The sequence below is a fragment of the Eutrema salsugineum genome, unplaced genomic scaffold (assembly GCF_000478725.1).
Source record: "Eutrema salsugineum unplaced genomic scaffold, Eutsalg1_0 scaffold_2, whole genome shotgun sequence".
NCBI classification, from domain to species: Eukaryota; Viridiplantae; Streptophyta; class Magnoliopsida; order Brassicales; family Brassicaceae; genus Eutrema; species Eutrema salsugineum.
In genome coordinates, this window is record NW_006256829.1 from 15,622,476 (window position 1) to 15,648,534 (window position 26,059).

The 26,059-nt window shown below is 32.5% G+C and overlaps 1 protein-coding gene, 1 long non-coding RNA gene and 1 pseudogene across 4 annotated transcripts; all 3 read left to right on the forward strand.

The window, feature by feature from the left end:
- Positions 1-673: 673 nt before the first annotated feature.
- On the forward strand, positions 674-3,725 carry LOC18017640 (probable inactive purple acid phosphatase 27). Of its 2 annotated transcripts, XM_006402046.2 has the most exons (10): positions 674-1,000; positions 1,076-1,167; positions 1,260-1,326; positions 1,427-1,546; positions 1,637-1,729; positions 1,837-1,966; positions 2,105-2,186; positions 2,276-2,408; positions 2,491-2,696; positions 2,768-3,724. In XM_006402046.2, exons 1-10 carry the CDS (start codon positions 818-820, stop codon positions 3,507-3,509), a joined length of 1,848 nt encoding a protein of 615 aa, XP_006402109.2. In that variant the 5' UTR covers positions 674-817; the 3' UTR covers positions 3,510-3,724. The 2 variants fall into 2 exon arrangements, with proteins under 2 accessions (XP_006402109.2, XP_024012586.1); XM_024156818.1 differs by lacking the exon at positions 674-1,000 and having other exon boundaries at positions 1,098-1,167; positions 1,283-1,326; positions 2,768-3,725.
- An 8,672-nt stretch (positions 3,726-12,397) lies between these two features.
- On the forward strand, positions 12,398-12,946 carry LOC112086572 (annotated as a pseudogene).
- Positions 12,947-17,105: 4,159 nt separating this feature from the next.
- On the forward strand, positions 17,106-20,485 carry LOC112086784. 2 transcript variants are annotated; one of them, XR_002899648.1, is made up of 5 exons: positions 17,106-17,518; positions 18,094-18,167; positions 18,529-18,619; positions 19,435-20,014; positions 20,156-20,485. It is a non-coding gene; the product is annotated as an uncharacterized LOC112086784 (long non-coding RNA). The 2 variants fall into 2 exon arrangements; XR_002899647.1 differs by having other exon boundaries at positions 17,106-18,167.
- Positions 20,486-26,059: the final 5,574 nt, after the last annotated feature.

Sequence of the window (26,059 nt, forward strand, 5' to 3'; positions counted from 1 at the left end):
TTGTCATAAAAACCTGAATGGGTGTTCAAAATACTGAATACCCAAAATACAATTATATACAAAAAATATTAAGAATACTTCGATATGAAATAACCATAATACTTAAAACTACAATTATAAACCCGAAAATATTAGTTATGTTTAGACTGCAATAACTGAAATATAAAAAATGATCGGGATTTTGAATGTTCTATTTGTAAAAATTAAATATTTTCTCTTTTGCAAAATTTGATCAAAATTCATTAAAACTCAACCATTTTAAAATTTGTTTTTCCTATAGTTTGGATAGTTTTCCAGGTAATGTTTTTTTTCAAATATTTTAAACCAATTAAGAACCAAACCCAAATTTATTTCGATTCTATGTCAGTTCTCAGTTATACTACCAAAACCGACCCAAACTCAAGTTATAAACCGACCACAGGGTACATCCGAGGACCCGACCCGAATACCCAAGCCTTTTGCCATATTGGCTCTTCTCATATGTACACCACTTGTGAGCTTGATAAATGATAAGAGACAAATGATAATGACAAATGTTACGACATTATGTGCTCACTCAATCTATTAACAATTACAATTTAAATTTACGATTACAAATCCGACACAACACAGTTCTCTTTGTTCTGTCTTCCTAAAGAAGAAAACTTCTGTTCTGTCTTTTTCCAAAAAGAAAAAAAAAAAAAAACAGAGTCTAGAAATTCGAAGATCACACCATTACAAAGAATTAATCTTTGGAAAATTCCAAGAATCTATACTATAATAAACAACCCCTTCTGGGTTTCTGATTTCATCGCTCTACAAGAAAATAAAAAATGCGATGATGGTTAGGGATTTGTTTTCGCTTCTGTGTTTGATCGTACATGTGGCTTCGAGCTTGTGCTCAAGTCACGAAAATGGACGCGGAGATCAAGCTCTTTCTCAGATTGATATTTACAGCACAAGTTTTGCTCTTCATCACTCTGCAACCATTCACGCTTCCCCTCATGTTCTTGGTTTTAAGGTAACAACAACTTAGCTTAAGACCAAAACTGATTCTTATGCCATATTCGTGATCAAAACTCTGAAATTGATACAGGGTGAGGACACTGAATGGGTAAATGTCGATATTTCGAATCCAGAGCCTTCTTCAGATGATTGGGTTGGAGTCTTCTCACCAGCAAAATTCGAGTATTTTCATATCCATCAAACTCTTTATGATGAATCATAACATGCTTGATGTGTTAAAACAACATGTCTTTGTGTTCTTTATCTTGTTTTAGCTCATCTTCTTGCGCTCCAACAGATGGCAGAGAGATAGCTCCTTTTATATGCTCAGCTCCAATTAAGGTTTCTACTACATTTTCACTGTTGATATGTGAGCTTTTAGAAGCAAAGTTTCATATGATCTTACGATTTTTTTTTCTTTCCGGATTTTGTAATTTGACAGTACATGTATGCCAAGTCCAATCCTGACTATATGAAGACCGGGAAAGCGGTTTTGAAGTTCCTGCTTATAAACCAGAGAGCTGATTTCTCCTTTGCTCTCTTCACTGGGGGACTCTCAAATGTCAGTTGATTACAAAGCCTCGTCACTTCCGTGTTCTATATTACAAATACCAAATAGACTTTCCTTGATCCGTTTCTATTGCTCCTACAGCCAAATCTTGTGGCGGTTTCAAATCATGTTTCGTTTACCAATCCTAAAGCTCCTGTTTACCCGCGTCTTGCTTTAGGGAAGAATTGGGATCATGTAAGTTTTTCCATAAGCCTGAGTCAATGATAGAAGACCTTGTTTAGTCAAAGACTCTCAAATCGATAGATCTATCTAAAACATGCTTTATGTTGAGTGTTTGATAGATGAGTGTAACATGGACGAGTGGCTACAACATAGGTGAGGCTATTCCGTTTGTGGAATGGAGTGGGAAGGGAATTTCAAGTAGAAGATCACCAGCTGGTACCTTGACTTTTACAAGAAACAGCATGTGTGGTATGTTTATTGGCACCTGGTTTTACAATGTTCACTTTGAGAGTAGTATGAAGTAACAAATCTTTCGACTCTACTATTCATCTTGATTTGGATTTAAATGAATTTAGATTTGAATTAGTTCAACCTGGTTTAATTCAGGTGCTCCTGCTCGTACTGTTGGTTGGCGTGATCCGGGTTTCATCCACACAGCCTTCTTGAAAGATCTTTGGCCAAACCTCAAGTATATACATCGTTTAAACATATCATTTTTGTTTTCTTGTTTAATCACATGGTTGGGATAACGGTTTTTTAACGACTTGGAACATCAAGGTACACATACAGGATGGGTCATGAGTTGGTGAATGGATCGATAATTTGGAGCAAGAACTACACCTTCAAGTCCTCCCCTTATCCTGGACAAGACTCCTTACAACGGGTCATAATCTTTGGTGACATGGGGAAGGTAATTACTTACATACAACAAACATTGCCTTGTTTTTGTGTTTCTTCTTGGGGCTTATGTTTTTGGAATCTGTTTCCTTAAGGGAGAGCGAGATGGGTCGAATGAGTACAATGATTATCAGCCTGGTTCCCTCAACACGACGGATCAAGTCATCAAGGACTTGAAAAACATTGACATTGTTTTCCACATTGGAGACATCACTTACGCGAATGGTTACATCTCACAGTGGGATCAGTTCACAGCTCAAGTTGAACCTATCGCTTCTACTGTTCCATACATGATCGCAAGGTTAGCCTACCTGACCATATAAGTCTTTGCCGTTTTCGGTTTCTTGCGGTTAAACTTCTTTTACTCTTCAGTGGCAACCACGAGCGGGATTGGCCAAACTCTGGATCATTCTATGGTGGTAAAGACTCTGGAGGAGAGTGTGGGGTACCTGCGGAAACCATGTTCGACTATCCTGCTGAGAACAAAGCTAAGTTCTGGTACTCTGCAGATTATGGAATGTTTCGGTTCTGTGTAGCTGACACTGAACATGATTGGAGAGAAGGGTCAGAGCAATACAGATTCATAGAGCGTTGTCTTGCATCTGTTGACAGAAAGACTCAGCCGTGGCTGATATTTATTGCTCATCGTGTCCTCGGCTATTCCACAAATGATTGGTATGGGCAAGAAGGATCATTCGAAGAACCTATGGGAAGAGAGAGCTTGCAGAAGCTGTGGCAGAAGTATAAAGTAGACATTGCCTTCTACGGTCATGTCCACAACTACGAGAGAACTTGCCCCATTTACCAGAACCAGTGTATGGACAATGAGAAGAGTTACTATTCAGGAGCCTTCAAAGGAACTATACATGTTGTTGTTGGTGGTGCAGGAAGTCATTTGTCTTCTTTCAGCTCGCTGAAACCTAAATGGAGTATCTTCAGAGACTATGATTACGGGTTTGTGAAGTTGACGGCTTTTGATCACTCCTCGCTTCTCTTTGAGTACAAAAAGAGCAGCAATGGGGAAGTGTATGACTCTTTCACCGTCTCTAGAGAATACAGAGATGTCTTGGCTTGTGTTCGGGATAGCTGCGACCCTACCACATTAGCTTCATGAATTCTTTAACTGTGGAGAATATCTGCATAGTCTTAGTAGAGATCAAAGATAGTTCAAAATGAATTTTTTTTTTCCAATGGAGCATTTGATGAAAAACTTGATGGTGCGACGGTGTCAAGATAGTGAAGGAACAGTCTGGTTTCGATATTGATACAGATATACAAGATCAAACATAACGTCCATACTGATTAGGCTTAAAAACAGTAGTAAAAAAATGATTTGGTGAAAGCTTTGACAAATGTCGTGCCTTAAGGGAATCTTGTGGCGTTTTATGTACTATAAGATTGCAAAGTCTATGATGAACACCTGAATCACCAATTGGTTTAGTAGTAGTTAATATGGATATTAATAAAAAAGGAATCTAAAAAATCACTGATTTGGAGTTTCACCACGAGTGAGGTTTATTGACGAAAGCAAGCATAGCAGTTGAGTTTATGGCTACAAAAAATGAATATAATATAGAAAATGGCTCAAAAAAATGAATATAATATAGAAAATGATGTGGAAGAGAGAATAGTGAACACGAAGAAATTGTTGTTATAAACTATAACTTATGAATACACATATATATAAGGTGAGACATATTTTATAATATATGTGTATATATATTGTAGAGTAAGAGACGAGGGAGAAAGAGGTGAGATGGGTGAAAAATGATTCTTTTTTTTATTATTTTTTTCTTTCATTAATGCATCTTATATCCTTGTAAGTTATATATATACCAAAGAATAAAATATAAAATATTAATGGGTCGACATTACAAATTCGATAAATGAGGCGGTGAAAATTGGATGGATAAATATCCATTTCTTAATATTCCCTGTTAATTATTCATCATATATTTTTTTTTTTAAAAGTTAATATAATTTTCTTTTTGTAAATTTCTTAGATAAGTATTATTTCCTTCGGATAGATAATTCTTAATTTCTACATCATTGAAATTGTAATACTTTTCCTCGGTGTCTTACATGTCTATCATTTATGTATTTTTTGATGCTTTATTAAAAACTTTGTCATAGATCCAATAAAACAAAAACCATGGCAAGAAAAAAATGCATCTACATATCTCTTCTTCTGGAAATATTGCTCTTTAAAGGTCGATCGGTGACTCCGTTTAAACAAGGCGGTTAAAAAATTTTAAACGGTTGTGACAAAAGCGGTTAAAAAAGGCGATTAAAAATAGCAGTGGGAAAAGATGGTTTTATAACAGAAAGCGGTTGAAAATTAAACTTGATTGATAACATTTCAACGGTTAAATAGTGTAAGTGTATAAAATTATTAATATACATTTTTAAAATAATTATTATAAAATGATACAATAATACATAGTTTAAACTTTACTATATGAAATTTGAGTACACAAAGATTGCAATTATTATTTCTGAAATAATTTTAAACAATTCAAAATAACATCCTTTTTGAGTGAATTGAATTGAATGTAATAACAAAAAAAAACTAACACACAGATACATACAAAGGAAAAAACAAATAATTTTACTAGTTTATTATTAGAAATCAATACCAAACCACAAATTTTATCATATGTTAGATCATGCTAGGATCTTTCGAGATGAGATGTTCAATCAAGATACCTGCAAAACAAACTAAACATTTTTTTTTCTCAAACACATCATATCTTATGACTAAATCAAGGATCACTTTCTTTGATAGGTATTGATTAACCTTAACTAAAATTATTAAGCCCCATGTAACATATACTCATAAGTTGAGTTCCCGAGAACATAATTATGATATCATTAATCCTTCAGGGATTTTACATTTAAAGATGTTACAACATATATAAGGTATAATTCAAGTCGTCCATGTATTGCCAGACTTAACATATTCCATCCACCACTTTTGAATAATGTAATCAATATCGGGTATATGGATATAACCTTAATTGTAACAAGTTGTAAAGTATGGTCATTTTTTCATTTTCTTTTCTGGAAAATCACATACCCTTTAGATGCTTGGATAGTTGGTCCAAAAATCTCTCATTTTTCATATGAGATTAACATAGACATGATTGCCTTTTTGTTGTTTGGCCAATATTTTCTCTTTCTACATCCATCCATAAATGTAGATTTATGATCCTCATTTATATCCAGCCCCGGCCCAAACATTTCACAACCCCTAGGGCGAGATACAAAACAACCCCCAACACTGTTAAAAAAAAAAAATTTCACTTCATTTCTTGAGCTTCCTTTTCTTATGTCTCCACCGATGTTCACCTGAAAAAAAAAACTCAACAGTTATTCTGTAAAGAAAAATAATCATATGAAACGATTCTTCCGAGCTTTACTAGATGCAAAATCATGAATAACAGTTTCAAAATCAATGTCCTCTAACATATTTTTTTCAATGTACAAAATTGCTAAACCACGTTCATGGGACATAGAAGATCTCATATAATTTTTCAATAACTTTAACTTTGAGAAACTTCTCTCAGCTGATGCAACAGTGATAGGTGTAGTTAGAAGAAGCCGATAAGCAATTGAAACATTTGGATAACAATGTAGACTTTCAACATACTCAAGCACTTCACTAGGTGTCATAGGCACTTCCAGTAAATTCATTTGCAACATTTTCAACTCAGAAAAAAGTCATCTAGATCAACATCAGATACAATGCCATGAGAAAATGTTTTGTGAAAATTAATGCAATGCTCTCTTAATTCATTTTCATCAAGTGACTTTAGTTTTAATGAATCAAACAAAAATCCAAAAACACTTTTAAATGTAGTCATTTGTTCAAACCGGTTTTGCACTGAAACAATTACCATGTCCACAACAACAAGAAAATAATTTACTCTAAAAGACTCTTCAGCTGATAGTTTTTTCTCATCAAATTGTTTTTTTTCTAAAGACACGGCGTTTATTTGGAAATATAGGATCAATATCCATATAATGAGCAAGATCTTGAGCTGCTTTCAAACAAGAACTAAACCCTTCATCTCTAAACTTTTCAAAAAATAGCATTATACTTTCCAATTGTTTTAAAGCAATGTCGATGCACATAGACTTGGATTGTAAATTCTTGCTTACAGTGTTCATAACAAACAAAATTTCATACCAAATAGTCATGCCAAATAAAAAATCAAAATTCTCAAGTGACCCAATTAAACTTTCAGCTTCACTTTTTGTTATGGCATCATCACAAGATTCAAATAAATCACATAAAGCTAATCGTTCTTGAGGAGCTGAAACCTAATAGCTTTCACACTTTTGATACGACTCTCCCAACGTGTATTAGACAAAGATTTGACAGTCAAGTAAAGAACATGATCACTTAAAAACTTCCATCTTTTTGTAGAACTAGAAAACAGAACATATATACGTTGCAATATTCAAAAAAAAAAAAAAATTAGTCTTCACACAAGAATGTGCCATATCTCTAACCACAAGATTAAGACTATGACAGACACATGGCATAAATAATGCTTTACGATTAATTTCAAGCAATCTTTTTTGAACACCTTGATGCTTTCCTTTCATATTTGAACCATTATCATACCCTTGGCCTCTAATATTATCAACATCAAGATTGAGAGATTTTAGCACATCTATTATTCTAGCAAAGAGACTTAATCCAGAAGTATCATCTACAACTAGAAACTCCAAAAAATACTCTTCTACTATTATCTTCCTATTTAACAGCCTAACACATTGGACAATTAATGTCATTTGCTCTTGATGACTCACATCCGATGTACACTCAAGAATGATAGAGAAATATTTGGTCTCCTTAATTATGTTAACTATAGAAACTTGAACTTTATGTCCCAAAACAGAAATCAACTCATTCTGAATTCTATGACCAAGATAATGATGATGAATTTCATGACTTTGAATACGTCTAATATGATCTTGCATTACCAAATCAAATTCAGCAATGGATTCAATCATACCCAAAAAGTTGCCATTATCATGGTAAAGTTTCTCATTTGACCCACGGAAAGCTAAATTTCTTTTAGCAAGACATTTCACAACAGCAATAATCCTAACCAAAACTAGTCTCCATTGTTCTTTTTCTTTAGCGATTTCTTTTTGCAATTATTTATCAATAGTTTGGTTTTTCTCAAATCTAACTTTCAGCTCATTCCAAGTTTTCATATTATATGCTCTACACTTTTCTCATGTTGTTTAAGCCTCTCACTAAGATGTTTCCAATCATTAAATCCATCATTTGCTAATACACTTGAGTAACCACGAGATTTAAACAACTTGCAACAAACACAATAAACTTTATTCACTTGCTTTGAATAAACCAACCAATTTCTATCACAAGTTTCACCATTACTTAATTTCATAGAATAATTCTCATATAAAAAATGTATGTTGTTCTTATCAAGAGGAAATACCAAATTCAATTCTCTTTTAGATCCTAATTCAACCAATGCATCTCTCCTTTTATTGTCAAGACCTTCCCAACATCTCGGATCATAAATATCAATAAAAAATGCACTTGACACATTATCATGTTCATTCAAATGACTAGGACCAGCATCACTACTCAAACAAATATTTGGTTGCTCTTGAACATTCACACTTTCAAACACAGATGCATTTGGAACATTATCAGGCTGAATTTGATGACTAGGACCATGACCATCAATAATGTCATGATTAGCACTCACGTTTTCAGTTGATTGAGAAACAGGTCCATTTCGTTTTTTAACAAATCTATCTAAAGAACTTCTAAGAGATTGAGTAAGTAGTTCATTTGCTTTTCCTTTTTTTCTTTGTGCCGCTCCAAATGTCATGATGCAATGAACCAAAATTAATATAAAAAGAGGAAATATCACCTGGATATATTATGTGTGCAACACGTCAGTGTGTATGTGTTGACGGTGTGTAATTGTGGATCACTTTATTACTTTAACACCTACAAAATGAAAGCACATGACAATTGAGACAAAAAGTTACAATCATAAGCAACAAAAGACTCAGCAACCAAAAAACTGACTAGAAAATAAAAAAATGTAACAAATAAAACTTACAAAGTCCAGCAATCATTGAAAAGCAAAATCGATGAACAAAAACAAAACACCACAAAAGAGAGAACGAATTAAGAATAAAGGCAAGATGGAAATTTGTGTGATTGTGTTACAGAACCCGAGTTAAAAAAATTTGCAGAAGAGGAAGTTTGTAAGAGAAGAGGCAACAATGTTTTCAAGTAAAAACCTAGTTTTTTTTATTGATGTTACACATTCTTTTTCATAAGATAAATCAATTTTTTTAAAAAAAAAATTGGGCTCTGAGAGACCTAGGGGCGGTCGCACTTTTGCCCCTCATATTTGGGCCGGGCCTGTTTATATCGCATGATATCTTGTTTATACTGTTGACAGTTATTTTTTATCATTGGTTCCACACTTTCCGTAATGAAATGTTAATTGATATCTCGTTATCAATGATATCATTCATGTACATGATTTTATTATTAACTATATCAACGGATCTCTTCAGGAGATTCATCCTCTTTTCAACATATATTTGCTCATTTCCTTTTGAGGATTTTACATTTGGAACAAAAATAGTCTATCACGTTTCTTATGTGCCATAGATTCTTTGTTGATCAATCGTTCTCCAGGGACATCTTCTTGGAGCATTTTGAGCTAGAACTGAGATTTTCTTGCATTGTATGTCTAGCATTTACATATGTATTATCTATTGAACTTCAGGTTCGAAATCATTTATACGAAGATCCATAATAATAATTTATTTGAAGAAATCTCATTCATTAGCTGTTCCATACCAAAACATGGAGATTAATTTCATCATTGTTGATCTTACGATCGTCTGGATCTGCTTTATAAATTATCTATAAAATTAATTTTAAGTGTGAACATAATCTTCATGATGTTCTACTACTTTTGATATGGGATTCTTTAATTCTCCCACTCGAGATAATGGTACTTCAAGTTCATCCATCTCGATTTGAATCCCACTTTAGGACCAACAACATATCCAAATAACCCATCTTTGAGCCTTGTATTATGTATCATTGGTGCAGTTAATAAAGACAACAATGAAATTTATCTATATAGGCTTGAAAATTTACCTTATTATTCTCATACCATTGTTGTTTCCAATATATTTCTAGTATAATTCGTCAAGATGGATAATATTCTGACTTTTGTCTATAATCCCTTTAAAGAACTGTGGATGGAGGATAAATTAACAAAATGTTAACAATATTCCTAACAAACACCAGAGCATCCAAGAAACATGCAGTGATTTTTTTTGCCTTTGGACATAGATGGAGACGAAGACTTCTCCAGCTGGGTAGTGGTTTCCTCGAGATTGATCTCAGGATACATAAGAAGAAGTTAGAGACCTAATCGAGAAAGAAGAAACAGAAATCTTCAAGGATCGCCACAAGAAAAGAATCAGAGATAATGTAAGAAGTTGGGCATCTCTGGCTCCGTCTCTGTGTTTAGGGTTTGGTGTTATCTTAGATAAAAATTTGTTGTCTCCTGTTTTTTCCATCTTTTTCTGTCTTTTTCTGTCTTTTTCTGTCCTTTTTTTCTTAGATCAAGAGATTAGGGTTTTTATTAGAACCATGAATGTTAAATTTTGTGTCCAGATTTGTTATACACGAGTAAAGTATTGGAACATTAAGATCCATTTTTTATCTGGATTAACACGCTTAAGCCCATTTATTCTATACTATTATATATTATACAATATACATAGAGAAATTGAAATGCAAACATATACTAATTTGTGTGGTAATGTTGTACATAATCCAATAAGTTTACGAACATAAGTTTTATATAAACTTTATTTATTGTAAACTAAAACAATATAAATCCAATAACAAATAAATAAACATATAACAAAAACATTATATACTGTAATAAAAGTTTACCCAAAAAAATAAAATATATCTAAACACACAAACAAATCTCTAATTCATATAGCTAAGCATGCTTTTTGAACTGTACCTGTTTGAAAAGTATTAGTCAGTACTATTTTTTTTATAATAGATTTCTTGAGTAAGAAATAAAACACATTTACATTAAATTAAGTTTTATTTCTAACGACAATGTTAGTTGTTTGCTTTGTATTGTAATCAAATTTCTAGAAAGATTCTTAATTCCAATTAAGCTTATTAAAAAAAATCAAAATTGTTCTCATCCTGAGACAATAAAACAAATTATTGCTTCCTTTTTTAATTTTTGAAAAGTTTAATCAAAAAAGAAAAATCAGTACAAAATATAAGTAGTAAATTTAATTTAAATATTCCTAAAAAAAATTAGAAGCTACTGAATACAAAATATAAATAATTAAATTTTTAGCTTTATTAAATCCTTACATTAAATATGTTTTTATAAATGATGATGTATGTTATTATTTTTTTTCTTCCAGAAATACTTTGTAGAAAAGTTTTAATTAAAATGGATGCTGGTGTTTGAGGTGCACTATAATAAATAAATAATTTTTATATCAAAAAAATTTATGTTTGGATGAAAGATTATTATAATTATGTATTAGATTAGGGAAATGCAATCTACGTAGCATGGAAGCGTCTTAGGATATGCGATTCCCGTTTCGGAAGCGTCTTGGAATCGGAAGCGTCTTAGAATGAAGCGTCTTGGAATCACGATTCCCAAATGAGACATTTAGAATCACGATGGAAGCGCACGATTCGACCGTGGAAGCGTGATGGTGACAAATTAGAAGCATCATCGGTTTGTTCTTCATTCCAGCGATTTTTTAAAGGAAACAGATGAATAATTTGGCCCAATTATGACCCAACTTATTTGTTTAAAAGGAAAAAATTAACATAAACTTAATTATAGAAAAACTCTTAATTAGAAGAAGGAGAGAGTCGAGAGACGAAGCGTTTTTTTAACTTCTTACAGGCATGTCTCAAGATCCTCTAAATATGGATATCCATATTTTACGACGATTTTACGTCGATCTATGATAAATTTATTTGATTCTGACGAAATTGATTGTCTCGTAATCGTTGTAAAATTGATGTAATATTACATCGATTTTACGTCGATCTATAATAAATTTATTTGATTCTAACGATCTACATCGATTTAACGTCGATGTTGTGTTGAAACAATTTCGTGTACTTGCGTTGGAAATATTACGTCGTTCTTACGACGAATATTTTCCGACGATATTACGACAATTTCTTGGTGTTGGAAATTTTATGACGATTTCTCTTTTACGACGATTGTTTTACGACGATTTTTCATTCGTCGCTAATTCGACGCAATAGAGCCATTATGTCGATTTTACGTTTATATGTTCCGACGTAAAAGGCGTTCTTTCTTGTAGTGGATGAGTCATATGTAGATGATAAGGCACATTTATGGATCTATGTGAAGAAGATTGAGAAGATGGCTGGAGGAGGATTATGGAAGTTTGAATGCAAATTTTGCAAGAATTTATATGTTGGATCTCATAGTAGAGTCATGACTCATCTGATACAAGACGGAGGTAAAGGAATTAAAGGATGCTTGAAAGTTACCACACAACAAAGAGCTCACATGAAAAAATTAGTTGATGAGTGCAAAGAGAGGATAAAACGTGCAGCTCCTTCCATTGCCTTCTTCATCAAGGGATGCATCTAGTTCTTCTCTGGATTATGATATGAGCTATAAAGTTCCTAATGCAAGTGAGTCTGATCCAAAGAAAAGAAAAGGAATGGGTCCATTGGAAAAAGCATTTTAGAATGAAGCTAGGGAACAATGTGATGGTGAGGTAGGTAGAATGTTTTTCACAGGTGGTTTGTCTTTCAACCTTGCAAGGAATCCTTATTACCGCAACTCATATGTACGTGCATCACAAATTCCAGGATATGTTCCACCTGGATATAATGCATTGAGAACTACACTACTTCAAAAAGAAAGAAAGAACATTGAGATGCACTTCCAGCCTTTGAAGAACACATGAAAACAAAAGGGAGTAACTATATGTAGTGATGGTTGGTCAGATCCACAACGAAGACCAATATTTGACATGATTGCTGCAAATGAGAGTGGTCCAATGATGTTAAGGGCGATTAATTCTCAAGGTGGGACAAAAACCAGTGAGATGATCGAAGAGTTGATCATAGAGTGCATAAAGGAGGCTGGACATGAGAATGTGGTTCAGATAGTCACTGACAATGCTTCAAACTGTGTAAAATCTGGGGCACTTATTTCAGCCAAGTATCCTACTATATTTTGGACACCATGTGTAGTTCATACCTTGAACCTTGCTTTGAAGAACATATGTGCACCAGTATGGAACACAAGAAGTAATAAAGATGTATATGAAGTTTGTTATTGGATAAAGTCTATCAGTGAGGATGTGGGCTGGATCAAGAATTTTGTTATGAACCATGGAATGAGGCTTGTGATGTTCACAGAACATTGTGATTGCTTCCACAAGGTTTGTATGCTCTATGTTAAGTTACTTATAATTAACTGATGCACGTGAAACTGCTCACCACTAGTCCAACACTTGTCATAGTATAATTGGATATTTTTTTACTAAACATGAAAACATGCTACATGAACCTTGTCTAGCATTGTTGAGTGTGTGAATCAATTTTGGTCAACCTGGGATTTTTTTTTTAAATATTATTTGTGATCGATAACCCTTCTGATTACTAGGAGCTTAATAGAAGATTTAACCCAAAAATTTAGCTGGTATAAGAAAAAAAAATGATGCATTATCTGAAGATAGATCTTGCATTTGTCGTAATATTATTGGACCTGAACTTGCTCACTACTACATGAAACGTGCTACATGCACCTGGTGCAAACGTGTATTTGTTATAATATTATTGGATATTTTTTTACAAAAATTTATATGTAACTCTGCTTACCACTATTCCAGCACTTAGTTGGTCTTTGATCAATACTTAGTGTGAGACTAAAGTTTAATGATTTGATTAAGTTTGGTGTCTTTGGTAGGTCAAATATCGAGATATTTTAGTAGGGAATGTCTTAACTATTTTCAGAGTTGTGTTTAATTCATATAATCTAAATTTTATGTTAACAGGTTTGCCTCCACAGTTGCGATGTTGAAGAGATTAAAAAAAAAAAAACAGAATTGCAACAAATGGTGATCAGTCCTAGATGGGATGACTATAAAGAAGATAGCATAGAGGGCATCAGCAGTGAAAAAAAAAGAAATTAGACGAGATGTTTTGGGATGATCTTGAATATGCTTTATCTTTCACTTTGCCTATCTATAGTGTAATTAGAGCTGCTGACACTGATAGACCTTCTCTTCATCAAGCCTATGAATGGTGGAAAAGTATGATTCAAAATGTGAAAATTGCTATCTTTAAAAAAGAAAGAAAACAACTTGATGATGACTCAGTCTTTTGGAATGCTGTGCATTCTGTTTTGACATCTCGTTGGAGCAAGAGTAGCACTCCTCTTCATTGTATGGCATATTCTCTAAACCCCAAGTAAGTTTCTCAATCTATTTTAATTTACATGATTTACTAATTTACAAAATAGCTGGTAATTAAATAACTCGTTATATTAGTTTTAGATAGTAATATTTTTATTATTATTTTTGTTGGATGCAGATATTATAGTTCAAAGTGACTTGGAGAAGAGAGCAGTAAAAAAGCTCCACATCAAGATTTGGCAATTACTAGAGAAAGAAAAAGTTGCATCATTAAGTATTTTCCGAATCAAGATGAAAGAAGAGAGGTTAATGTTGAATATTCTAATTTTTCTTTGTGCTTGGAGAATTTTGGCAGTGTTGATGCGATTCATGATAGGTCTATCCTAGAACCTTTGAGATGGTAGGCAGTTCATAGATCTTCAGCACCGAAGCTTCAAGCCTTAGCTTTTAAGTTGATTGGACAGCCGTCTTTGTCCTCATGTTGCGAAAGGAATTGAAGTACTTACAAATTCATACATTCTGCAACAAGAAATAAGATTATTCCACAAAGAGCTGAAGATTTGGTATTTGTGCACACTAACCTTCGTCTTCTATCTAGAAGGAGTTCTGCTTATAAAGAAGGTCCCAATCATATGTGAGATGTTGGAGGTGACCAATTTGATTCATTGGATGACATTAATCTAGGAAGGCTTGAGTTTGAGGATTTTTCTCTTGATGGACCAGAATTGGAAGCAGTTATGTTTGATGGAGTTGATGAAAATGAGAATGACAACGATCATATCAACGTGTGATTTTAAATTTTATTTTTATCATTAGTTTAATTACAATATTTCTATTATGTATTGGATTTTTGTATTTTAAAGTTTAAAATATTTGTTTATATTATTTTGTGTTAGGTGTTTCATGATATATATATATATATATATATGCTTCTAACACGTACCCGCTTCCCAATTTTTTTGAAAAATCCGCTTCCGCTTCCGCGATTCTGCTTCTGATTCCATGTAGCTTAGGGCGCAATAGGACCCAAATCCAAGTCATTACGATGAAGAATACAAACCATGATATAATGACATGTTTAAAGTTGTAGTGAATACTTAGATTATGATGTTTTATGTTTTTAAATGAATTTTGTGTTTTGAGAATGATGTTTTGGCATTCTATTTGGAAAATATTCATGTTTCTTTTTTATATATAATTTGATAAATATAATAACAATGTATGTGAGAAATACTATAATGAATTAAAGATTATTATATCAAACTGTTACTCGGTTTGGATGAGAATTTATTATAATTTTTTCTTAGTTTAGGAAGGTGCAATAGTTTTTAGAGGCACAAAATCCAAGTCATTACGACGAATAATGCAAACATGAAAATTATGAAATCGTTGAAGAGTGTAGTGAATGGATGATTGCATTGTCCTTTACCATGATGAAAGTTTGATGTATACTAATTACAATCACATGGTTATATGAACATGTTTTTGTTAATGGAATTTTTACATTATTATTATTTTTGTTTGAGAAATACCAAGTAACAAAGCTTTAATTCATATGGATGTTTGTGTTTCAGGAGGATGATCAATCAATGATAGTTATATCCAAACATGTTCTGTTTAGATGAGAGATTATTATCATTTCAGATTAAATCATGTAGGCGCAATAGGGTTTGGTGGTGCAAACCTAAATTATGATCATGAATAACAAGGATATGACACTTTGACAACATTGAAAGTTGTATTAAATTGATGATTATAATCTTTTGTATTTTTAAGTAAGTGCTATTGAAAATAAACTTAACTAATATAGCAATGTTGAGTTTCATGAGCACTATGATGAATCAAAAATTGTTATATCAAAATATTTTCTTTGTATAGATGAAAGAATATTATAAATCTTGTTTAGATTAAGGAGGCATAATAGTTTTTGGTGGTGGAAATCCATATATTTACACAAGAAAATGAACATAGATATCATAGAGAATGTAATGAATAGATGAATACAATATCTTATGTCGTTGTTGGCGGAAACGAAATATACTAATTATGATCACATGGTTACATAAATATGTTAAACATGTCACAATTTTTTTGGCGACTAACTATTTCTTAAATTAGTTAGGCATGTATTTATTTGAACAACCTCAATCAATCCAGTCATTTTAAGCCCATTCCAAGTACTTGAGTAAGAATACATCTCATTTATATTAATTTAAGTTTTATTTCTAACAACCATTTTTTTCATAACTTAATCAACATTCTCAATAAATCGTTATTTCCCAAAAAGCTTATTAGAAAGAAAAAAATCTAAATCGTTCTCATCCTGAGATAACCAATAGAATTCATGCTACCTTTTTAATTACTTAAATTTCAATTGAAATTTAAGTAATTACTTTAAGTTTTTTCCTAACAAAATATGGAGTTATCAAAAATAAATTATAAAATTAAAATTAATTAGAGTTTTTTTTCAACTTTTGTATTAAATATTTATTTTGTAAGATTATTAAATTATTATTATTCCGGATGGAGTTAAAAAATATTTTCTGTTTGGATGAGAAATTATTATCAATCTATATTAGATCACCACTCATAATTCTTTTTTTGCCCCCATAACTAAACTATTTGGAAAACATAGATTTTTTCCTCCAGTAAAAAAATGTGTTACCTCCGCCACTGCATTAAATTAAGTTTTATTTCTAACTATTATGTTTTCTTTTGTTTTATATTTTAATCACCCTTCTGGATAAAATCTTAGTTCCAAAGAAGGTTATAAGAAAAAAAAATCCAAATCATTCTCATCCTGACATTGCCAATAGAATTCATGCTTTCGTTTTTAATTCATTAAAGTTTCAATAAATAAAACATTTCAGTGCAAATCTAAATAATTTCATTAAATTTTCTTGAGGAAATATGTAGTTATAAAAAATAAAATAGAAAAAATAAAATTAATTTTTATAACTGTTTGAATCAAATATATTTTTGGGAGGATTAGTTTTATAATGTCAATCGAATTAGCATTTATCCCCTTAATGTTTTCGAAATTAAATATTGTCCCTTTAATGTTTAATTTAAATTTAATTCAGTTCTACCCTTTAATTTTTGAATTAATAAATTAATTAGATTGTTATAATGTGTTATAATAAAAAAAACAAGTAGAAAACAGATTCTAGTAAGCCCATCGACACCAACTTTCTTTCCCCGAGCTAATAGTCTTCGCCTCCTCCTCCTCCGCCTGGTCGCGTTCTTCACTATTTCTTTCATTATTCTCATTCAAATTCGATTCTAGGGTTTACAAATTCTCAATTGATTTAGGGATTTTGTTGATTTACTACTACCTTGCATGATTCTAATTTCTATTCTAGTCGCATGTTTGATTGTAATTTCAATTCTAGCTGCATGCATTATTCAGGGTTTTCCAATTTTGATTATAGGTTTGCTAATTACGATTATGAGTTTTATAATTTTGATTCTAGGGTTTTCGAATACCCATGTCATTTTTTTTTGTTCTATTGTAAGCGCATTCAATGGCATTTATATTCCAAAGGCTTTTCCGGCGTGATAATCACATGTGCCTGTCCTTATCTGCCGTGATACCACTATATTCGTTTTTTTGTCGTTTCCGTCGCATTTGTCATTGTAAGCAACTTCTTTCATCATCAATTTCAAAATTGAACATCTTTGTGTGTTTTTTTTTCTTGATGTTCTTATTGGCTGGTGTCTAGTCTGGATTTCATTAAACTATTTCTATTTGTATGATTTTTTAAAGGATTTTCTCCAATTCCATATGACTCATAGTCTATTTTCTTCTTAATCATGATTTTAATTTGAAAATGCTTCTGAATATGCAATTGTCAAGAATGTAGCTTGAGTTATAGACTTTAAGCCCCATGTTTCATAAGTCTTATGAACTGGGTATAATATATTGTTGTTGTTTGGTCAAAGATTCTCATATGTTTCTTTACAACTGAATGAACAGATTTTAAAAGACAATGAGTTAAATTTTGTCATCAGTGAGTTATCATCAACTGATTGAACAGATTCTCAAATGTTTCTTTACAAAGTTGTCATCACTGTGAGTTAATTCTGTAACTAGACAATGTATCTAGCTATCTGTTTGTAATAGAATTTTACTTTCTTGTTCATAATTTTGGTCTGGGTTAAATTTTCTTGTTTGATCTGGGTTATGTTTTTAAATCAAATCTGATCTCCAGGTACACTCGGTGTTGAGTTCGCTACCAAGACACTCTAAGTCAAAGCAAAAGTCCTACTGCTGGTCAAGAGAGATGTGATTACCTTTGTTTTTTTTCTTTTAATTTTTAATTTTCCTGATTAGTTTAATTCATTAAGGAAACGGTTTTGAAATTCGTTTTGAAAAGGTTTTGAGGAAAAGGTTTTTTTTTTGGTTCTACAGTATAATAGGATTCATTTATGTTGTTGGTGAAAATCTATTATCTACCTACTTTTCAGCTCCATCTCGATACTCCTTTTTCTTTGTTTGATCGTATTAATTTCATAAGTGAACTTTAGTTTTTGCATGATTGTTTTTGGATTCTTTATTGCCTTAATTCGTTTAAAATCATGCTACTCAAACCCACTAATTGGCTGTTTAAACAAATGAATTCCCATTTATTTTTGTTGATTGACAGGTGCTTTACTGGCTTTCTAGCCTCACGTGCACAGACGAGAATTACATCATCAAATCCAAGGCTCAACGTGCTGCTTCTACCTAATTCTTAGGTGAAATTCATGTTTTTTCTGGGTTTCTATGGAATCTTTGCTTTTAATGGGTTTATATGGAATCTTTGCTTTTGATATGATTACTCTGTTTGTTATTTTAGTAGAAAATTTTCTTATTTTGTTAATTGTCCTTTTAAGACTTGTGTAAGAATGGAGTATCACAGTTTCGTCAGAGATGTTGTTTGACTAAATACGTTTATCTGGAAAAAAAATCAGAGATTTACTTGCACACATAACTCTTGCTTAAGAAGTTTGACATTTTGCATTCTGTTGCATCAATGTTAGGCTCTAGTATGTCTCCTTAAGAGGTCTGAATAATTCTTGATAAGATTACTAAAATCAAGATAATATACTGTTTTTAGGAGTATAATTTGTCAGTGATGAAGTTGTTTTTTAGCATTTGATCACAATAGCTTGTTGATTTCACCATGTGTATTAAGCAATTGTCTTTTGTTTTTCCTTCTGGTTTTTTGCAGAGCTCTTTCTTATGTAGTTGAAATTTTATGGTACCTAGCTTTAATAGCATCTTAGTCCCGTGTGTGTCTTTTAGGACAGCTGAATCATTCTTTTTCAAGATTGCTACATTGAGATCGTACATTTAGCTGAATCTGTCTACTAGATTTAGATTGCCGGTGTTCCTAGATGCTGTAAGTAGAACGGCATTACCAGAGTTAAATTTTCAGATATTAAGCATATAGAAAACACGTTTTGCACACAGGAAAGTTCTGATTCTTTGTGATATTCATTTTTAACGATTTTTTTTTGTGGTTGCTTCGTTGTTCTTCTTTGGTAATTGTCCCGGTTTTTTCTTGCAGCACCATCTCCACCACTACATCTCTTCCACTGAGAATTTTGATGTTGTCGATTCTTTGGACTTCGTAATGTCTGATGAAATGGCTGATGCAAGAGCGGATCGTCTTAAAAAGATGATCACTGAGGGAGTGGATTGGAGTCACCATCTATGGGAGGTAGAAGAAGCAATACCTGTATGCAACTCTTGACAAAGATGAGAAAGCAACAGATGAAGAGAATGAGAATATAGCAGAAGAAAGCGAATTGAGGACACCAACTGCTGTAGGTAGCTTGATTGCGGGTTCGAGTCGAGGAAAGAAAAGGGTCGCTGATCCTGGTGCAGAGTCACACAAGCAGAAGTTGAAATGTGACCGATCAGCTACGAAAGCCATTGATGAGGACTTGAACTCATTTATTCAAGGATTTTTGCAGACCTCGTTCAAAGCTTTGGAGGAGAGACTTGATAGCAAGATTGATAGTCGTGTGGAGATGCTGGAGAAGAAAATGGAAAACCGAGTGGAGATGCTTGAGAAGAAGATTATGGAGTCCTCCAAACAACTGGATTTACAAGTGATACTCCTACCACATCAAAATCACCACATGGTAATTTTTTGCACATTTGCAAATTATGTCATTGATTTCTATGCAAAAACATTTTGAGTATTGTTCTCATACTCGCAAGTACAGTTGGTGTAATTCCTTTACCAACAAAACTATCGACTAGTGCTGCTTCCACATTTGCAGGTGTCAACGCTTTAGCTGCTAAGACGTTGACCAGTGCTGCTAAAAAAAACTTCTACTGCATCAACAATTGCTACTCCAAAGCCATAACGAGATCTGCATGTGCTATTCCAAGCAAGGGAGATTCCAATACCTGATGCACAAGAATCAGAAATAATGTCTTTGTTTAGGCTGTGATGTGGTTTGTTTAATATTTGTATAACGTTGTTGTTAAAATGTAATTTGTGTGTCTGGTAATATTGTTGTTAAAATGTAATATGTGTATCTAGATAATATGCTTGAAACATGTACTATTTTTTTTGTCTTGTACTTGTAATTTGGTTTTGTTAAAACGTGTCATGTTAAAATGTAATATGTTTGTCTCAAACATTTGTTGTTAAATCGTGATATTTAGTTTTTTTTTTTTTCGGATATAGTTTTTGATACAAGAACTATTTTATATATTATCATGAAGAAGAAAACACGGAACTCCATGATGCGTTTCTTAGTCAGGCTATGGATATCGACCTCAAAATGGATCCTAAAGACGCTTTAATCGCAGATGCACTTAACAAACTTTTCCAATCTTCAATTGTAGCTGATTATGATTCGACGCAGCTAGACGATGCATATTATCTATTGGTGCACGTGTCAGAAAGCGATTGAGAAAGTGTAAACGAGTGGACACTTTTTAATTATAGAAATATATTGAACTTGAACGTATTTTTTTATTTATCATTTTAAATTTTTGAAAATTATTTCATAGATTGGTCCCCTCTTGTATAAAATTGAAGTAGCAGATCGTCTCATAAAATAGACAAAAGTCGTTACTCACACAGGTAAATACATTAAAGAATAATTTTTTTCAAAATATTATTTAATGTTTGCCAGTGTTGTCAACTGTTAGAGGAGCCTCATACTTTGAGCTAAGTTTTTTATGCTCATAAAACCACTTGGTTAACATTTCTCTGATACTGTCCAGTATAGGAATAACTAGGTACTCTTTAGGATATCGCAATGTATTATTTATCGACTCAGCTGGGTTATTAGTTCTAACATCGTACCTAAATCCAGGGAATTTGCATCGAGCCCATTTCTCAACACCAGCGTCCTGAAGATACTTTTCAACAGCTGAGCTAATAGAACAAATGGAAGCAAACTTGGTAAAATCAGAAACTTTGTACTCTTTAGATACTTTCACGATCAAACCAGTCAAACCCTGTGTCTTGAAATATGTTACCACATTGTTCAGAAAATGGTGAATACATATTCCATGGCTAGATTTTGGGTACACTTTCTCAAGTGCTTTAATTGCAGAAATATTTTTATCGGACAGAAAAGCCAAACTCACCTCATCCGCAATGATAACTTTTAGCTGCACCATAAACCACTCCCATGACAGGTTGTTCTCCGAATTGACAACCCCAAATGTGATTGGATATAAGTTTGAGTTGCCATCTAATGTCGTAGAAACGAGCAAAACTCATTTGTATTCTTTTCAAAATTGTCCCATCCACAATGATTACCCCTACGAATAGCTTTGTAAAAATCCCGTACCGATTGACCAAAAGAGAGAAACAGAAACTTGAATCGTCCAGTGATGTCAGTTTCATACTACGTATGGGTCCCTGGATTTGCCTCTGTCATCATTTGCAAATATTTAGAAATTTTTGCATACCTTTTCCTGTGAATTCCTCTGACCACACTAATCGCATACTCACGGGCTTCCCAAGCATGGTCGTAAGAGATGTCACATCCATGCTCTGTACGAATAAACTGAATGATTTCTCTTGGTTTAAGACCTTCATTAGCACCCTCGAACTTATTATTAATCAGATTACCAATAGTTTTTGCTGAAGTTGTCCTGCCGACTGTGTCTTTATTAGAAGAGCGCATGTATGTTAAGCGACATACTTGTTAATTCTGAAATACTCTAACCCCTCAAGACACTGTGCATGAACACGCCAGTTGCATGACTTCTCTTTGCAGCGGATACACCACACTCGTTTGGTTGATTCCAGTACGTTGTAGTCGAAATTATGTTTCATCGCAGAAATTTCCAAAGAAGCCTTCAACTCTGTTTTGCTTCTAAAAATTTGATCATTCTTTAAAACATCAAGCAAGTTAAGCCGAATGTTCTGCTCACCGTAAACTTTTTGTCAACCATAACAGCTTCATCAAACTCTTACTCCACGTTATGGTCACTGCCTCTAACATCATCATCACCTGACTTCACAACCACTGCGTCATCGTAAAAACAATTCTTCCTATATTATTGTAAATGGAGTTAAAAAAAATTATTATTATCTTTTTAAGAAATACCTAGCAATAGAGCTTTAATTAATGTGGATGTTTGTGTTTCAGGAGCACTATGACGAAGAAAATTGTTATATTAAATTATTTTTTGATGAAATATTACTATAACTGTAGATTAGATAGGAGGTTCAATAGTTTTTAATAGTATAAATCAAAATTATTACAGCAAATAACATGAACATGATATTATGATATTGTTTAAGGTAAAAAAGAATGGATGATTGTACTATTTTTGTTTCAGGAGCGCTATAATAATTTAGAGATTATTATAATTCTGGATTAAAATACAAAAACAAAATATATTTTTTGGTGGTGCATTTTTTATGAAGAACACTCACATGACAATATGAAAATGTTAAAGGTTGTAATGATTGAAATGTTTTGTGTTTTAAAAAAAGAAATTTTATAATTGGTGGAAAAAATCAAAAAAATAAACAATTATAATTTATAAGAAAAAACTATATTTCAATTTACCATAAAAATTTTAAACAAGATTACAAATAAAGAATTATTTTTTTTTCTGCTAATCTTGGTAGTTCATAACCTACTTGTAATTATTTTTTATTTGATGCTACTCATATTGGGTTAATGCATAAAATAGTTATTACTATATTAGTGTAATCATGTAGAATAATCTAACTTTAATTATTGTTGTCTCATTATTTTGTGTTTTAATAATATTATGATTGTTGATAATTTTATTTCTAAATTTATGTAATAAATATTTTACGAGATAATTCATATTGTTTTCTATTTTATTTTTCATAGGTTTTATGATATTAAATAATAAACCGGTATATATGCAATTAGATCAGATTTTGACATGTGTTTAATAAAGTTTTAATTAGATTTTAACACATATTTCAGAAATCTCCAATTATATTTTAACACATAATATGAACAAAATAATTATAATAGTTTCCTAGTCCTAGGAAGTTAAAAAATAGTAGATATATTTAAATTAAAAAAATTTAGATAAAAAGCAAAGTTTTTTTTTAAATGAAAAAGTTTCCTAATCCTAAAAGTTCAAAAAAAAAAAATAATAGTTATGTTTAGATTAAGAAAAATTAAAAAAAAAAACAATTAGATAAAAAGCAATTAAATGTCCTCCAAAGATAAGACATTTTATTTGGCTAGCAATATCTGGATATCTCTTGGTCTCGACTAGGTTACGCACCCGTGGAATACAATGTGATACACAATGTGCACGGGTGGAGCAGAGGAAGAAACAATTAATCATGTTCTATTTGAGTGTCCCCATGCTTTACAAACTTGGGCTTTATCCAGATCCCAACACTCTCAAGAGTTTTTCCAATGACATCGGTTTATGCAAATTTTGATAATCTTTTTTGGAGATTACCGAAAGGGTCGAGGAATACATAATTTCCATGGATTGCATGTTATATTTGGAAGGCAATGAATGAGAAGGTATACTCAAACATTAATATAGATCTACAAATTACTTTGAAAATAGCAGAAACCGAAACGACTTTATGGGAGGAGGCTCAAAGGTCTGAACATATTGTAAATCCCACAAATACTGTCAATTCAATATTGGCGACTTACAAAGTCTGGTGGTGTTACATTGATGGTTCATAGAAAGATACAGATTTAATAACAGGTTTAGGTTGGTACTATTTTTAAAAAGGTACTATGGACAAAATAATATGAACACAGAATATGGGCTATGCATTGCATGTTACAAAACTAGAAGATTACGGTAGCTTTTGCAACGGACTGTTTAGAGTTGGTAAAGATGGTGTCTACACCAGAAGAATGGCCAGCATTTGCTCTACATTTGGAGGAGATCGTGAAGATGAAGAACAGATTCAATTTTTTCTCTCTATCACATATTCCACGTGCAAAGAACTCGAAGGCAGACAACCTAGCAAGAAGTGTTCGTATCTAGCTTCAAGAAGTTATTTACGTAAATTTGGTACCATCGGCTTGGTTAACCGAACTGTTTTGAGTACTTAGACTGTTCACAAAAAAAAAACTGTTTTTAGAAAACATAAAATCTATAATTCAGATTAGAATAAGAAAATTAAATGATAGATAACAATTCTTAAAAGAAAACAAATAAATTTAAAAAATATATATTTTATAACAAAAAATCATATTCAGTTTTCAATAACGAATATTTTCATTGTAAAAAGTATAAATGATGTATGATGAAACTGAATATAATTATTCAAAAATCTTTGAAAAAAAAACATATATAATCATCAAAAAGCTTAATCATGGGTGATCTAAATTTTTTTTTTATTTCTATTTTTTATTTTTATGTCATTGAAAAAGCTTAATCATGGGTGATGTAATTTTTTTTTTTTTTTTCTATTTTTATTCGAAAATTTTTAATCACAGGTGATCTAATTTTTTTCGTTTCTATGTTTTTATTTTTACGGATTAAAAACAAGAGTAGTTATGTTTAGGATAAGGAAATTTAAAAAAAAAATAGTTAAAAATGATTTTTTTTAAAAAGGACTGTTTTTATAAAATAAAAAATCTATAATTCAGATTAGAATAAAATAAAATAAACAATAGATAATGTTTAGGGGATTTTCAATCATTCAGGAGGGCAAGGCTCCTGCCAAACCAAAAAACACGTGAAGGCCCAAAAAACACGAAGAAATGGTGTTTTTCGATGGCTCTCCGACGTTCAAGTTAGAAAACAGTGAAAGAAAGATCACGAAGTGGTAAATCGGAGAGAGGAAAAAGATCGGAAAACGAAGGAAAGAGATTGGGCCGAGAGCTCCTAAAAAAGGTGGAATCTGCTCGGGCCTTAGTCTGGTGGGCTTTTTTAGGTGGAAAAGAGAAGAAATGTAAGAGTTTGGAAGTGGAGATGCTCCATGTTTTAGAAACCACCGTGGAGTAGAAATGATGGAATGGTTAGAATATTGACCGGAGAGATGAGAGTGATGTTGCTTAAAGTTCACTAGTATCTAGAGAGATAGCATGAGTCTTAAGATTGCGAAAAGATTGAACCCCTTTCTCGTTGGAAACTGTGAAGTATTTATAAAATTTGACCTGACCCAGAGTAGTATATCGGGTCGGTCCTCAGATCGTGGATCATGCAGGTCGGTCTGTGATCCGGCTTGGTTGGGTCTGAATCTTATGCTTATGCTTCTGGCAGATTCACAAACTTTCTTTGGCGTGTTCCGCCTCTAGCGAGACCGTTCTTTGGCACGTCTTCTTTACCCTTAGCGTACGGATTGGGTTCAGCGGTTCAGACGCGGTATGATCTTTGCTGATCATCTGCTTCTGCGAATGGTCATTGTCACCTGACACGTGTAAGCATAGTGCATTAAATGTCAGTCTTATGGTTTTGTAAAGAGCACGGGCATTCCAATCAGTCCAAAGTATATCCCAATTTTCGAATTGAGAAAAATCTGAACAGCGTGTTCACACTAATGGGATCATACATACCTGGTACGTGTCCCTCGATGCTGGGACTGGATTGTCGGGGTTGTCCTACCGGTTGAATTTTTCTCCGGGTACATGTGCATGTTACATTTCCTTATATCCCAACCCTTCCAGATCACTGATCTTAGGTGTAGGACATAGAGAAAGTAACATATCCTCCTCCTCACCACTCAGTTCTCGACCTCCTTG